The sequence below is a fragment of the Apodemus sylvaticus genome, chromosome X (genome assembly GCF_947179515.1).
Source record: "Apodemus sylvaticus chromosome X, mApoSyl1.1, whole genome shotgun sequence".
NCBI classification, from domain to species: Eukaryota; Metazoa; Chordata; class Mammalia; order Rodentia; family Muridae; genus Apodemus; species Apodemus sylvaticus.
In genome coordinates this window covers 65,739,032-65,754,574 of record NC_067495.1, presented here as the reverse complement: position 1 = coordinate 65,754,574, position 15,543 = coordinate 65,739,032, and the positions used below count along the sequence as shown (strand labels likewise).

The 15,543-nt window shown below is 35.9% G+C and overlaps 1 protein-coding gene across 10 annotated transcripts in view; it reads left to right on the top strand.

Annotated features, from left to right (window-relative positions):
• Atrx (ATRX chromatin remodeler) overlaps positions 1–14,429 on the top strand; it is a 137,527-nt gene extending 123,098 nt beyond the window's left edge. For all 10 annotated transcript variants that reach the window (XM_052171710.1, XM_052171708.1, XM_052171703.1 and 7 more), the window contains 5 exons: positions 7,976–8,125; positions 9,055–9,180; positions 9,880–9,975; positions 10,472–10,600; positions 11,498–14,429. In XM_052171710.1, the coding sequence (XP_052027670.1) occupies positions 7,976–8,125; positions 9,055–9,180; positions 9,880–9,975; positions 10,472–10,600; positions 11,498–11,776 (780 nt within the window). In that variant the 3' untranslated portion in view covers positions 11,777–14,429. The remainder of the gene's footprint in view (positions 1–7,975; positions 8,126–9,054; positions 9,181–9,879; positions 9,976–10,471; positions 10,601–11,497) is intronic.
• The last annotated feature ends 1,114 nt before the right edge of the window (positions 14,430–15,543 follow it).

Here is a 15,543-nt window from a genome sequence, read left to right as displayed (position 1 = left end):
GCACCAGGCTTATGGAAAATTTCAAGCCAGAAAAATGCAATACCCAGAAAACAATCGTAGAGATTTGTCAATTGTTAGTATTTTGTTCTGTTGGTCTCATTTATTTTGGTGTAAAAAAATGCATCACAAGCATTATGGTGTTTGGTTTGTAGATCATGGGAGAGGGCTGGTGAGGTGATTGAGTTTCTAAAGTGCCTGTAAAAGTATAAGTATCTGAGTTCAGATGCCCAACACTCATGTAAAGGCTAGGTGCATCCTTAACCCCAATGCTGGGAGATGAGTGGAGGAAGGGGCATTGACGAAGCTCATTGACCTTGAGTCAATGACTCAATTGGCTCTCTGAGTTCATTGTCTAGTCATGAACTCCAATTCCACAAAGATGTTGGGAAGCAGCACTTAGAAAGACATTTGCCATCAACTTCTGTGCATATATGATTTAAGCATCTCTAAAATATTAAGATATTTCTTATAGAACAGCATACTATAACATTAATAACTTCTTAATTCCCTAGCATCTAATATCCAATGAGTTTATTTGTATGTAACCAGTTGTTTCTGAATGCCTTATAACTACTTTATTAATATCAAGGTCCATTCTTATTTCCTGGTGGGGTGTGTGTGTGTGTGTGCATGCCTTTGCACCCTTTTGTGTGTATGTGTGTGTGTTTGCACTTGTGTCCATCTTCATGTGTGTGTTAACTTGTTCTTTCTCTTATATTTTCCCCAAAGTGGAACTTAAGCACTAAATCTAAAATCTTGCATATATTTGTGGTAGATACTCTTAGCAAGAATATTTTAGGGGAAGTGCTTGGGCTGTTGTAAACTTGCCCAGCATATGCAAGGCCTTAGGTTCCATCCTCAGTGCTGAAACATTAAAAAAATATAATAAAAGGATAAAGTTTGTGGGTGGTATAAGGAGATAGCACTCCACGCCCCCCCCCCAAAAAAAACCAGAATAAGACATATGTTTACAATTTTCTTGGAAATGGTGTTAAAAAGTTAGAAAAACTGGTAACCGTGGAATTTTCCTACTAGATTATTAAGACAAGGAAATACTTTGGTGAAGAGAGCACTTGAGTTCTTTCTGTCAGTACTGATGGATAAGATCAGATCCTGTCTAAGAACCTACCATTGGATATATGAGTACAAAAGTCATTGGTAAACTGAGCCCAGACAAGCTTCATATGCAGCGCTGTCAACAGTAATGTCGTAGGTACCTACTAGGCTCTCTCCATATACCCTGAAACTAAGGTTTAAGAGAAGTAATGTGCTTAGACATTGAGCTAGTAAGTGGTAGAAACTAGAATTGAAATGCACTTACGACCTTAGATCTGTACTGTTTAGTACAAGACAGGCTACATAAGGCTACTACCGTGGTTTACATGTATGTGATTCTATGTATGTTTCGTTTAAATCCTGCTGTAACTACCATTTGAAGAAAACTAACACAGGTTTTCTTTTATAAGATGTGTTGATTACACAATTTTATGTTGGTATTAGTGTTTTGAGCAGTTTAGTTGTGGAGTAGTAGTCTGTTACTGAGAGAAGTCCATGAAGTGGTTTTGCTATTGTATTCCTGGCAGTAGAGGAAACAACTATGAAGTTGTCAGTTCCTTAGGCTCAAGCCTTCATTGATACAGGGATTTCAATAGCAGTTTCTGTGTACTGGTGGAGTTGTTACTATTGGCTAGTTTAACTAATTCAAATCTGGTTCTTTCAACACAGCAGAGGAAGAACAGTGGCAGAAACTGAAGCTGTGCCCCTTTTAGAGAAATTACTAGATTACATGGCTAAGCTTTTGAATTACAATTATTACTTTGAACCCATAAAAGAACAGAAGTTGCGGAGATTTATTTGCTTAATGTAAGAATTACTAGGTGACCTATAACTTTTTTAAATGTTTATATCATTTTTTATGATTTTCTTGTCTTTTGATTTAAGATACAAGTTAAACAAGCTGTTTACATTCCTATTTTGTATGTTGTAATTACCTAATTTGGCTTAGAGGGTAATAATGTTTCAAAAATATCACAGTTGGTCATGGCAACTACGGATGGTTTGGGATGAAAATTGATTTCCAATTTAGGTTCTACTTGGAAAACTGTAGTTTTTAGAACTATGGTGGTCATAGGTAATCTATGATGACAGCTCTTCATCTAACACATGTAATCATTGTAACCCATTAACCTATTTTCGAGGTTTAAATCCTAAATATAGTATCCAGTTCTTTAAATGTTAAAGATAAAACCATTCTTACCAAAAGACGTTTTTGCCCTCAACTAATGTCAACTTGACAGATGTGAAAGTGACATTCTATGGTTGTCAATAATTCACACCAATACTCTGGGAATCTGTGCCTGTTTCTAATGCTCTTTATTTAGCATAGGTTATGTACTTCAAACACAAAAGTCTGATGTTTATTCAGTAAGCTCTCTATAGTTATTTACCCCACACACTACATTTTTTCTCCCACCGCAGTATGGGAGAAGAAACTGGCTTCAAATGTGAAAGTAAAAGCTTTGGACCAGGTTTATTACTTTTCTTCACTCAAATGCTAGACTTCTTCAGGTGAGAAAAGGGACTTTTTTTCTTAGCCCTTTTGTGGGTCATATGGCAGTTAAGTATTATAACGACCTTACTTCCAGATGTTATAAAACTCAAATCCAACGTGATGGTAAGCAAAATATTTTTGAAATATGGCAAACCTCCTACCCTCCCCCCAGGCCAAGCCTTGATTATTTTTTAACAATTTTATTTTCAAGGTTGGACTTCAGAATTAATTAGATGGGATTTTTTGTCAACTTGCCAAATACTCTAAACTTCTAAATAAATTAATTTAAACTTTTAATTTATCATTAATTTTGTTTTATTAATTGAACTAGTCACCTTTAAAGCTTAAAGTAATTTAGGTGGTTAGCTGAAATACAGACCATAGTTTTTTCAGTTTGTAGGAATTTTTTTTAAAAAAACTTATTTAAGAAAAAATAAAGTTTAAACAAAGACAAGTAAAGGTACACATTTGGATGTAATTTAAACCTCATTTTGATGACTTTTGGCTTAGTGATTATAGATTCTTTTCCAGTATTGTTTTCAATAATAGTGTTACTATAGCAACAAATATAAATGCTGCTTTAAAGGAAGAAAACAAAAACCTTTCTACTGATTGTATCTTACATGGGATGAAAACTTTAACTTTCATAGTTATTCTGGATTTGCAAGACTTTTTCCTGAAGATCTTGTTACAAATACTTTTCAGCCTTCCTAATCTCATTATTCGTTTCTTATATAGATTGAATGCTGCAATTAATTTAAAAGCCAAAGAGATAGGAATGGTGTCTGCTGTACTGATTCTGAGCTAGACTATTTTCTATTTTTTAAGGCAGGGCTTAATTTGTGTGCATTATATTTTTGTTCTTAAAACAGAGAAATAGAACATGGAATTATATGCATGAATTTGAGTGAGTGACAGCTCATCTGACCAGAGGTTGACACTTTGCATCTTGATTTTTTTGAAATAGGGTCTCTTGCTGAACTTGGGGCTAACAGATTTGGCTTAGCTAGCCAGTGCACCTTGGAGTTCCTCCTTTTTATTCTTCAGCCCTGGGTGGTTTACAGCAATGCCTAGCTTCCCTCCCCCTTCCTTTCTCCAAGGCTTCTTTTCTTCCTACATTTTTTATGTATTCTTCTGTTATATATTAAATCCCAACTGCAGTTCCCCTTCCCTCCCTTCCCCCTCCCCAGCCTCTCTCCCTCTTCTTCTTCCCTCATATCCACCTCCCCTCAGAACAAAGTGGGCCTCCCAGGGACATCAGCCAAATACTAGAGATCCAAACCCAGGCTCTCATGCTTGCAAAAGCAGCACTTCATCCACTGAGCCATCCATCCTTCCAGGGTCCTAAAATGATGATCACAGCACACATATTGAGTATTATCAGCACAATCAATTATGTGAGGAAATTATTAAAGTATATCCACTAATTCATTCCATTGCAGGTATCAGGAAAACAATTTTAATGTCTTAAAAGGGAACAGTTGATGAAGGTTTTCTTTTTTTTTTTTATAAAGATTTATTTATTCATTCATTTTATATGTAAGTACACTGTAGCTGTCTTCAGATACTCCAGAAGATCTCATTACGGAAGGTTGTGAGCCACCATGTGGTTGCTGGGAATTGACTCAGGACCTCTGGAAAAGCAGTCAGTCCTCTTAACCACTGAGCAATCTCTCCAGCTCAATGAAGGTTTTCTATACAGTGAACTGACTCTCAACCTTCTAATGGTGACCCTTTAGTACAACAGTTCCTCATGATGTGATGACCTTCAACCATGAAATTATTTTTTACTACTTCATAACTAATTTTGCTACTGTTATAATGTAAATATTTTTGGAGATAATACGTTGGCCAAAGGGTTACAACTCACAGGGTGAGAACCACTAATATTATCTAAGTTCTGTGCATCTATCAAAAACAATGGTTTGTACTTGGTGTAAAGTGATATCCATGCAGAGATAGCAAGGGAGAAATAATAGATTTCAACTAAGAATAATGTGTTCATATTTTTATGAAAAACTACATCTATACATACATGGAGGAATATATGATGTTATTGATAGTTGTCCTCAGGTTCTATAGTTAGATATTAGTATTACTTTCATTTGAAAATAGAAATTATCATATTCATTAGAAAAATATAGAGTTTATGGTTTGTTTTTGAGTTTTGGCTTGATGGACTCTGTTACTATGTTAGTAAGGCTCCAGATTGTATTAATGGTAGAAATCAAAGTTACACGAGCTTTTCCTTGAATTACTGGTATTTCAGTTGGCTATGAGTCAAGAGGGACAGCATTGCTTGAACAGAGGCTAAGTTGTCACCATTACCTGACCTTAATTAGGTGATCATGTTTCATTTTGATAGAATAAATCTTGAATCTGGAATAAAAATGGTGAAATAATACATGTCATCTTTAGTATGAGCATGAACTAGTCTTTCACAAGTTTGGGACTTTTGCTTTGGCTTTTATGTTTTCTTTCATTAAATTAACTTATACAGAGACTATAGAGAGATGACAGTGGCTATTCTAAGGGACCTGCTTTCGATTCTAAGCACCTACCTACACAGCAGTCTACAACCATCTATAATTCCAGTTCCAGGTAATCCATGTCCTACCCTTTGTGGGCACTAGGTACACACATGGTGCATATACACGCACACAGGTGAAACACCCAAATGCACAAGGTAAAAAAAAAATAAATCTTTTAAAAATTAAAGAAAAATGAAAGATCTTATGCTGTTTTTCTCTTACCCACAGTCCTTCAAGGAATTATGGTTTTTGCCTTAAAAGGTAGACCTAGGAAACGGAGGAGCCAAGCCTCATGAAACCAAGCATTTTCTGCAGTGTGATATAATAATAATTACTGGATAAGAGTTGGGATATTTAGTTGCTTGTCCCAGCTCGTTCCTTGTGTAATTGGAAAAGTCACTTGCCTGGTCCTCAATTTCTCCTAATTTCAAGTCAGCAAGTTTGGATTTGAAATTATAGGATGCTAAGGACTAACCTGATAAAACTCGCTGATGTCTCCGGCCTTTTTACTGTCTGTGTAACACACATTTCTGGAAAAGCTTCTCTACAGTAAACAAGTAATGTTTGAATTGGGTTGTGACTGAGAAATGAATATAATTAACATGGTGTCTATTTTTTAAAAGTTAGATGTTTCTGTTTATTCTGCTATTCTTGTAATATCTTGTTATACCTGTGAGCAAGTAGTAGTCATCCATATTTAACTTCTGTTCGTAGCCAGAGGTCTCAGTGGTTACCAGAGTTAACTCCAGATCCAGTGGTGGAAAGTTCTCTTCATCACTGGACTAGCTTAGTTTGTCAGAGAAATGAACTGATAGTAATTTTTGGTTATAGTTATTACTTACTGCCAGGCAGAAGCAAAATATCTCTGTTCAGTTATGCTTGGGGTAGTCATGGGAGTTCATGTTATCTTTTCATAGATGAGTTTATAAAGACAAGCAATCTCTTTACCTGCTAGCCCTAGTAACAGCTGTAGAGATTGAGCAAGTGATGATAAGCTTCTCTAGTGGGATATAGACCAGAAACTAAGAATTGGGCGGAAGATTACTACACCAGACAGTACCTTTCATAGCATCTCTCTGTTCTACCAGGACATTTTCTTGAAATCCTTTCTTTGTATGGCCTTTTAAAAGCTTGCTCCTTTCAGCAAAGGAAATGTAGCACATACTACATGTCAACATGAGTTATGTGGTCCTAGTTACAGCTCTATCTTTAAAAAGTCAGTTCTATTTCCTTTTTGAAAGGAAGTAACTATTTCAAGTGTTTGCTACAGTAGCAAAGGTTGTTCATATGAGTTAGATACCACATTATATGGAATTAGTGTCTGCGTTTGCTCTTGTATAGGAAAAGACTTAGGACTTTATGATACAAATCTCTCATTTTGAGTTATTTAACAGACATTTGAGTTCCTATCTTTTTTGGATCATATTTTTAGGTATGACTAAATATGTGGAAGCAATACTTTGCAAATGTGGGCTTTGTCTATGCTTAACCTTCCATATTAGCTAAGGATTGCCGATGCAGACTAAGTGTGCTTTTCCATGCTGTTTACCTAGCCAACATTCAGTTGATCAATAATTTGTTCTTACACTTATATTGATAGTTTAAAAAGTCTATCCTAGGAGGACTTGGTAACAACTTCGGAAAATAATTGTGTAAAGTGAATTATATATATATTCACTTTATACAATTATATTACTGTATAAAGTGTATATTATACACCAATACCTATATATATATGTATGTATATAGGTATTGGTGTATGGTTTTTATCAGCTTGTGGCTGTTTTCATGTTTGTTTGCTTATTACAATAGGATTTCTTCCTTTTCCTACTGCCAAGTACTGGGGTTATAGCCCTTCCCCACATTTGGATTTGGTATGTTTTTTGAGGCAGGGACACACACACAGGTAGGCCTTGAACTTGTGATCCTTCTGCCTCAACCTAAGCCGTGGCTGGGATTACAGGTTTGTTCCACATTGCTAGGCTACATTTTTTTTTTTGTTAGCAAAAATATCATATTCATAACACCCACGTTAGCCTTCCACCCTTGTCTCTTTTCTACCACACCATCATAGTTACAGAGCAGATTTTTAGTATTTAGACATTCAATTTTTAATGCTCAAAAATAGCCTTAGGATTGGAGGGATGGCTCAGCAGTTAAATGACAGATTGCCCTGTAATGGAGGAGTTTGATTGCACAGCTCACAGTTCACAAACTGCCGGTAACTCCAGCTCCAGGGGAATCCAGTGCCTGAGGGCATTGTGCTTAATGCACATGCACACTTAAAAATAACTCATAGAAAAGCAGACTTAGCTTTGGGAAAAATCACTTGGTAGGCAAAGATGCTTGCTGCCAAGCCTAATGGCCTATGTTTTGAGCCCCAGGCAGGACCCATAAGGTAGATGGAGAGACTAGTTCCTGCAAGTTGTCATCTGACCTGTGCTATGGTGCATGTTGTGGCTTACATGTGTACGTACACACACACACACCAACAGCAATAATAATAATAAACAATAAACAACTGAAGATGCCATTTTTAAAACTCTTGTAATTAATTGAAATATGTATTAGTTTAAATTTGACTGTGTAAGTAGTTAGATGGTGATATGTACCTGTAATCCTACCACTTTATAGAAGGAGGCAGGAAGATCAAGGGTTCAAGGTCATCTTTTGATGACGTACATAGCAATTACAGGCCAGCTCTCTTTAAAAAAGAAAGCAAAAAATCCTCTAAATAAGCTAACTTTATGAAATTTTGATGTGAGGTCTGTATAAGGTAACTTATAGTATACATTGAAAATGAAAGCAGTCAGTTTCTACTTTTAACTATCTAGAACTATGGAGATATGTTCCAGAGGGGGAAAATAATTATGATTTCACCTCCAAAACACAGGATACCATACTTGCAGAACTTCTTCAGATACATAAAGAGCACATTGTAGGATATCACGAACATGATTCTCTTTTGGACCACAAAGAAGAAGAAGAGCTGACTGAAGAAGAAAGAAAAGCAGCTTGGGCTGAATATGAAGCAGAAAAGAAGGTATTTCGTTCAAAATGCATTTTCCCTGGAGATAGATGTTAGGGGAAAGGAGGAGCTTAACAGGAGTGGCTATGATTTAAGTCCATTCTCTACATGTATGAGGATGGCACAGTGTACTAAAGATACGCTAATAACTAAAAATACTCTTGGAACTAGGTCTAGTGTCTGTAGTCCCAGCTACTCGAATGGCTGAGACATGGAGATTGTTTGCGCTCAGCATTTGGAGACTGATCTGGCTAACAAACTGGAAACAAAATGATTTTTGCTCTCTGTTTTTATGTTAGCCACTGGACAGCAGTGAAGGATGAGAGTATCATATTTGAAGGAAGACATATTAAAATAATTGATCCTCGGGTAGAGGCTCCCTGGTTAGGAATCTTAATTTAAGAGTTTGGCTGTGGTTAATAGTAGAATTGGAAGAAGATTGTAGATTATACTTAAAAGAAAAATACTCCTTTTTGCTTAGCCCTTGCTGAATTAAAATCTGTATATTTCATGTCAAGCTCCAACAGCAACTTTATTTAAAATAATTGATATCTGTTTTAAATAATATCCCACTTGGCCAAAAATTTGCCTGAGTATAGAAACTTTATCCTAGTATCTGAATCCTTTTCAAACCCCTAACTCACTATACCAGACTTCTTTAATGTTAATATGATGTTAAGAGTCTCATCAGAATTCACCGAGTTCCCTTAGTGTGTGGAAATTACTAGGGGAAAAAAAAAAGAATATACCTTTAGGGGTTAAACCTTTCCATGTAATAAGATCTTGGTCTCGAGTAAAAAGGGTGTTTTGTTTGTGTGTGGAAGAGTGTTAATAATTTCCTAGATCAGAGAAAGTAGATTCTTTACCAAACCAGTAGGTGATGTAGAACTCAAGTTTTTAATCACAATGTAAAAATGCTTATTATTTTTGTTTGTTTGTTTTAGGGACTGACCATGCGTTTTAACATACCAACTGGGACCAATTTACCCCCTGTCACTTTCACCTCTCAAACTCCTTATATTCCTTTCAATTTGGGAGCCCTGTCTGCAATGACTAATCAGCAGCTGGAGGTGAGTTATAAGGAACAAAGGTAGTTGGACGTGAATTAGAGGCAGTTCCCTATGTAGGAATAGTACATTCCCTAAAAGATTACCCTGAATAGATCAAGACATTTTTCATTTATTTGTTGACCTTTTGGACCAATCTAATATAGTAAAATCGAGGTTTTACAGAGTACAAAGGCAACAATCTTTGAATTAATGTAGTTTGAATTATTTTAATTAAGGGATAATAGGGCAGCTGAATGGCTAGGGAAATAACATTTTGATCACTTATAAAATACCCGGAAAAAGAAAAGCACTTGCTTAATGTTTGCAAGTAGGTTAAATACATTCATGAGCTTACTTGCAATGTGGAGGTGCCATTAGGTGTATGCTACTGTCCTCCATGATGAAGAGTGTGATTTAAAACTAGAATAAAATGTGAATTAAATAGGAAATATTGGAATATGTTATCAGTGGGTTAATAATTTAATTGAATATTTGGTTTCATTTTTTAAAATTTGCTCATGGATTTATTTAAATTAATTGGTTCAATAAAGCCCAAATTTGTATCTTCTTAAAAAGTCTCTTGCATGTTGCATTCTACTTTACTTATAGATTGCTTAGGTTGTAAATCAAGTGCTATAAAGTAGCAAGAGGAATGATCTGTAGACTTGAAGGTTATACTGTCCTTCTGCCCCATGTACCTTATTTCTTATATCCTTCTAGGACCTTATTAATCAAGGAAGAGAGAAAGTTGTGGAAGCAACGAATAGTGTGACAGCAGTGAGGATTCAGCCTCTTGAAGACATCATTTCAACTGTAGTAAGCAAACGACAGTTAATCTTCTTTCAGTCTCCAGTCCATGTGCATCTCACATCCTTTGCTTTAACTTCTGGTCACGTTTCTTCTTTCTGTGGGGGGAAAAATCACATAATCCTTATGATTTGATTCAAAATACCAGTAATCTGGGTAACAATCTCAAGCTGTAATTTATCCATTTTGCATAGATGACACATAAAAGAGAATGGGTGAATTACAAGAATTGAGTCACCAGGCATAGAAACGTATGCATTGTTTGTTTGTATAAACACATTTTTAATGTTACCACAAGTTAAATCCTAAACGTTGTTCCTCCAGAGGAAGCTAACCCATATATACCAATGGACAGCTTAGTACCCTGTTCTAACATTGGCTTCTTTAGAAATGAATAAAGGAAGAAGGGAATAGGGTTAAAAAATTCGGAACATATTAAGCACCTTAATGATTTCCCCTCAGTTGTACAGTTATAAGGAATAAATAAAAAATATCTTTCTTTCAGTGGAAAGAAAACATGAATCTCTCTGAGGCCCAAGTACAAGCACTAGCATTAAGTAGGCAAGCCAGCCAGGAGCTTGATGTGAAACGAAGAGAAGCAATCTACAACGATGTATTGACAAAGCAACAGATGGTGAGAATTCTGCTCAAAGCTCTGTGGGATTTTCTTCTGTTTGTATGAGTTGGTATGAGTGGAATAACCGTACAGGATGAATGCTCATAGATTATTCTCAAGTTTTGCTAAAAACTAGTAGTGCTAAGAGAGATTTGGCTAAAAAAGTGTTGCCAAATCTTTTCTCCCTGGTGGTTTTATAGGATGTGTTTCTTTATAATTTTATTTTTTATCTCTTCTGGACATTTAAAACTGTCTTAAGACTTTTGCTTCTTCTGACGCATTCTAATATCTTCTATAAAAGTAGACATTTCGGTGTATTTATTTGGAGACCATGGTGTCCTGAATGATGTATAAGCACTTACTAAATTGCCTGTATCTTTTGAACACACCACCATATTTCATGATCCTTGGTCATCTTTCCCAGCACAGTCGATTTCTGTGGCACTATAGAATCATGTGCTTTTAAACTGTCTTAGGGAATTTGAGACCTTTAGGTGGGAATTATTCCTATTAAAATGCTTTTCCCCCTGGTGTTCATCACTAAAGTATTTGTCTGTCATCATGTGAAATATTCAAGAGAATGGCAAAGAAAGGAGAGTTGACAAAAAGTGCTGTAACTAATACTTGAGACTAATCAGAGTGTAGGACAGGTTGCTATGGCAACTAACCTATATGCTGCCTGCAATACAATAGTCAAGTCATTAAGAGAATTTAGTACTAAATGGTGTTACTAACTGGTTTCTACAGTAATGGTCCTGTGAATGCCATCAAATTAGTAATGGTGATAACAATAATGTGTTTTCCTTTTGGTATGGTACTCCCTTAGCAAATTGATTTTAACTCAAAACTTGATACTTGCCTCATTGAGGCGGGACATAACACTTGTATATATACAGCTCCCCTTTCTCTCTCCAGTTAATCAGCTGTGTTCAGCGAATACTTATGAACAGACGGCTCCAGCAGCAGTATACTCAGCAGCAACAGCAACAATTGACTTATCAGCAAGCAACACTGAGTCACCTCATGATGCCAAAGCCTCCAAATTTAATCATGACCCCTTCTAACTACCAGCAGATTGATATGAGAGGAATGTATCAGTCCGTGGCTGGTGGTATGCAGCCGCCACCCTTACAGCGTGCACCACCCCCAATGCGAAGCAAAAATCCAGGACCTTCCCCAGGGAAATCAATGTGATTTTGCACTAAAAGTTTAAAGGATTATTAAAATCATAGAAAGATCTTTTATTTTTTTAGGAATCAATGACTTAACAGAACTCAACTGTATAAATAGTTTGGACCCCTTAAATGCCAATCTTCCATATTAGTTTAAATTTTTTTTAAATAGGGCATACCATTTCTCTCTGACATTTGTCAGTGATGTTGCCTACAATCTTCTTACACACATTGAGTACAGAAGATATTTCAAATTGTTTTCAGTGAAAACAAGTCCTTCCATAACAGTAACAGTTCCACAGATTTCCTCTCTAAATTTTTATGCCTGCTTTTAGCAACCATGAAATTGTCATAAAATTAATGAATTTAGAAATTAATAAAGATTTATATATTCGCTCTTTACATATAAAACACACAGCTGAGTTCTTAGAGTTGATTCCTCAAGTTATAAAATACTTTTGTACTAATTCCATTTCTTGATTAGAGTGATTGAAATGGTCTTAATATTCTTTTGACTGAAGTTTGAAACTGGGCTCCTGCTAAATATTGTCTCTGTGATTAAATTTTAGATCTAAGGATTATCTTAGACACAGAAACGTGTGCAATATTCTTAAATACTACTACTCTAAAGTTGGGGGAGCCTTGCAGTTATCTTAGCATTGTATAAACAGCCTTAAGTACAGTCTAAGATGAGAAAATTCCTTTTCTTATTTAGTCTTTCTGCCATTTTTTATTTTCAGTTGTATGTGCTGAAATAACTACTGGTAAGATTTCAGGGTTGTGAATTATCCTCTGCATATGAGTTTCCTGTCTCCTGGCACTAATGGAAGTCCAATCTGTCAGCCATAGTGCCAGTGCTGGTGCTTCATCCTGTTGCTGGCAGTGGGATGCAAACTAAGAAAATCAAGTTAGAGCTCTTGAAATTGTGGTTTTAGGCTCACACCCTGTTTTATAAACAACATCAAAATGGCAGAACCTTTGCTGACTTTAAGTTCACATGAGGAATGTGCTTTAATAGTCTCCAGTACGGTCAGTATTGTGAAAGAATTCCTCTTAAAGATAAGGATCACTGGCTTCTATGCTCTTCTCTTCCCTCATCGCCCTCTTCCCTCTTCTAAGTTCCTTTGCAGGTTAGTAAATTGTTTTCAATTTTGATCCCCCATCCCATTTTGATCTTGAGTTGGTTTCCTTTTTTTTCCATTGTTCTTCCTCCTCTCCTCTCTTCTCCTTCCTTCTCTTGGATAAAGTTAATTCACCTAATACTCTTGAGAGTTTTTTTTTAACTACAAAAATCAGTGTATTTCTTTTTCTAGATCCAGGTTTGTACAAAACAACCTATAATTTTATTCATGTTCAATCTGATTGTTTTAAGTTTCTTCAATAAGAAGATTGTGTTTGACTATGGGAGTCAATTCATTATGGCAATATCATTTTTGAAATAATGATGTAAAACAAGTAGTAGAAACAGCTAAAGAAAAGCTGGGTGGAGTAATTGTTCTAGGCATCACTGGACTTGATTGAGATTGAATTGAACATAGCTTAAAACTTATTTGTTGTTTGGATAATAAAAGATTTCCATTTTTATCTTGTAAGAACTAGTGGTTAAAGTATATACACACACACTCTCTCATTGGGCTTTTGATCAAGAACAAGTGAGGTGTGGCGGCTCTACCTTCCCATGATGAAACACACTAATAAACTCCATGTATTTGGATATTGTGCCAGCCATATAATCAAGCTTATTTAATGGGGGGGGGGGGGGCAGATGTGCATTTACTTTGGAAGAAGTGAAAGAAGCAAGACTTGTGAGAAAAATATTTAAAAGCAGTATGCTCTGGCCAACTGTTATCTGAATACTTTTCAAACTGATTTACTAGACATGGGAATTTTTATATGGTCTAATTATTTACTCCAAGATATAGATGTGAAAATTTTAGGCAACATTATAGTCCATTTTCACAATGGATGAAGCTATAACTTGAAAAATAGTAATTAGAAGGACTAATTGGAAATCAGAGAGTTTGAAATAGATCTTGGACCACTTGCATACACTCTTCTCACTTGATATTTTAGCAACATAATATATGTACTTTGAGTATAACATCAAGTTTTAACAAATAGAGACAAAAAAATCACATAAGATACTAAAAGGCTCATTTTTATATTTGTTTTAGATGTTTTAAATAGTTGCAATGGCTTAAATGACGATTTAAAATGTTGCTTGTAATAACAGTTTTGCCTGCTAAAATTCTCCACATTTTGTAACCTGTTTTATTTCTTTGGGTGTAAAGCGTTTGGCCTAGAATTGTGATATTGTATATGTTTTGTCCCGGTTGTATAGTAATGTTTCAGTCCGTCATCCAGCTTTGGCTGCTGAAATCATACAGCTGTGAAGACTTGCCTTTATTTCTGTTAGACTGCTTTTTGATTCTGTATTGAGTATCTTAAGTACTGTAGAAAAGATGTCACTTCTTCCTTTAAGGCTGTTTTGTAATATATATAAGGACTGGAATTGTGTTTTTAAAGAAAAGCATTCAAGTATGACAATATACTATCTGTGTTTTCACCATTCAAAGTGCTGTTTAGTAGTTGAAACTTAAACTATTTAATGTCATTTAATAAAGTGACCAAAATGTGTTGTGCTCTTTATTGCATCTTCACAGCTTTGAAAAATCTGTGCACATATTGTTTCGTAGGAAATGTATAGCTTTTGATGTCATGTCTAATGGTGGTTCTTTTGCACATTTAGTTGTTTACTATTTGGGAGGTCAAGAAGTTTGGTTTTTGAATCTGTTATATACTAAAATCTGTAAAAGGAGGTCTCTAACCTCAAAAAGAATTTGCATACCAGGAAGCCTTGTGTGTGTTGTTTCAGTTTTGGTTGTCTCTGTAAATCCAGCATCATTCCCTGCTTCTCCATTCATAAGTCAAACAGGGCCGTTTCCCACCCTTGTTTTGGGAGATTACTGCCCAGAAGCCCTATGCATGGAAACCATAGTTTTGACCTCTAAAGAAGTCAAAACAGTTTTTTAGATTTCCTGAGCATTGCCTACCCTATCCCCCCTTTTGCATGAACTCAATATTTTTCAGACAAAACTTTAAAAGCAATTTATTGTCCTAGTAACCAGGATTTCCAAGAAGGTACCACATGCTTGTGATTCTTCAAGTAAAACAGGTTAGTTCTTATACATATTTGTTTCAAAGTTATATTTAGGTCATTACCAGTCCAGTATCACCAGGCTCAGTCTCAAGTGACTTTTAACTGTCTTCAAAGTCAGATCTGTCCTTAGAGAAGTAAATCCACCATTGCCTTGCCCCACCCCTCACTCCTAAAATCTGTAACTGAGCCAATCCCAGAAGATTTATTAGGTTACAAGAATGCTTTCACCAGCACACGCACGCTCACACATGATTTTAAAATTCTATGCTTACTATCTTCCAAGTGATTAAACTCAGTATCACTAGTGTTGGATCTGAGCATGCAGTAGTTGTCATCACAAGAGTGTCCATCCTCGGGGTATACAGCCATAAATATTCTCAGGATCCATATCCTCTCTGGAATTAGTTGACACCAGAGCCCTCAGTGAAGGGAAATCACCCTTAGTGACCACTCCATACATTCCCTTGTCAAGGAAGAGAGCACATAAATGGAAGAGTAGGAATACAGCCTTAATTCTCAATCTGCTCAGCAAGCCAGTGCTTTACCTTTTCTGGACAGTGTGCCTGTGCTGCCCTTCCCTGGCAGAGGAACCAAGAGGGGGGCAGGAGTTTGCTTGTCATCTCTTGAGG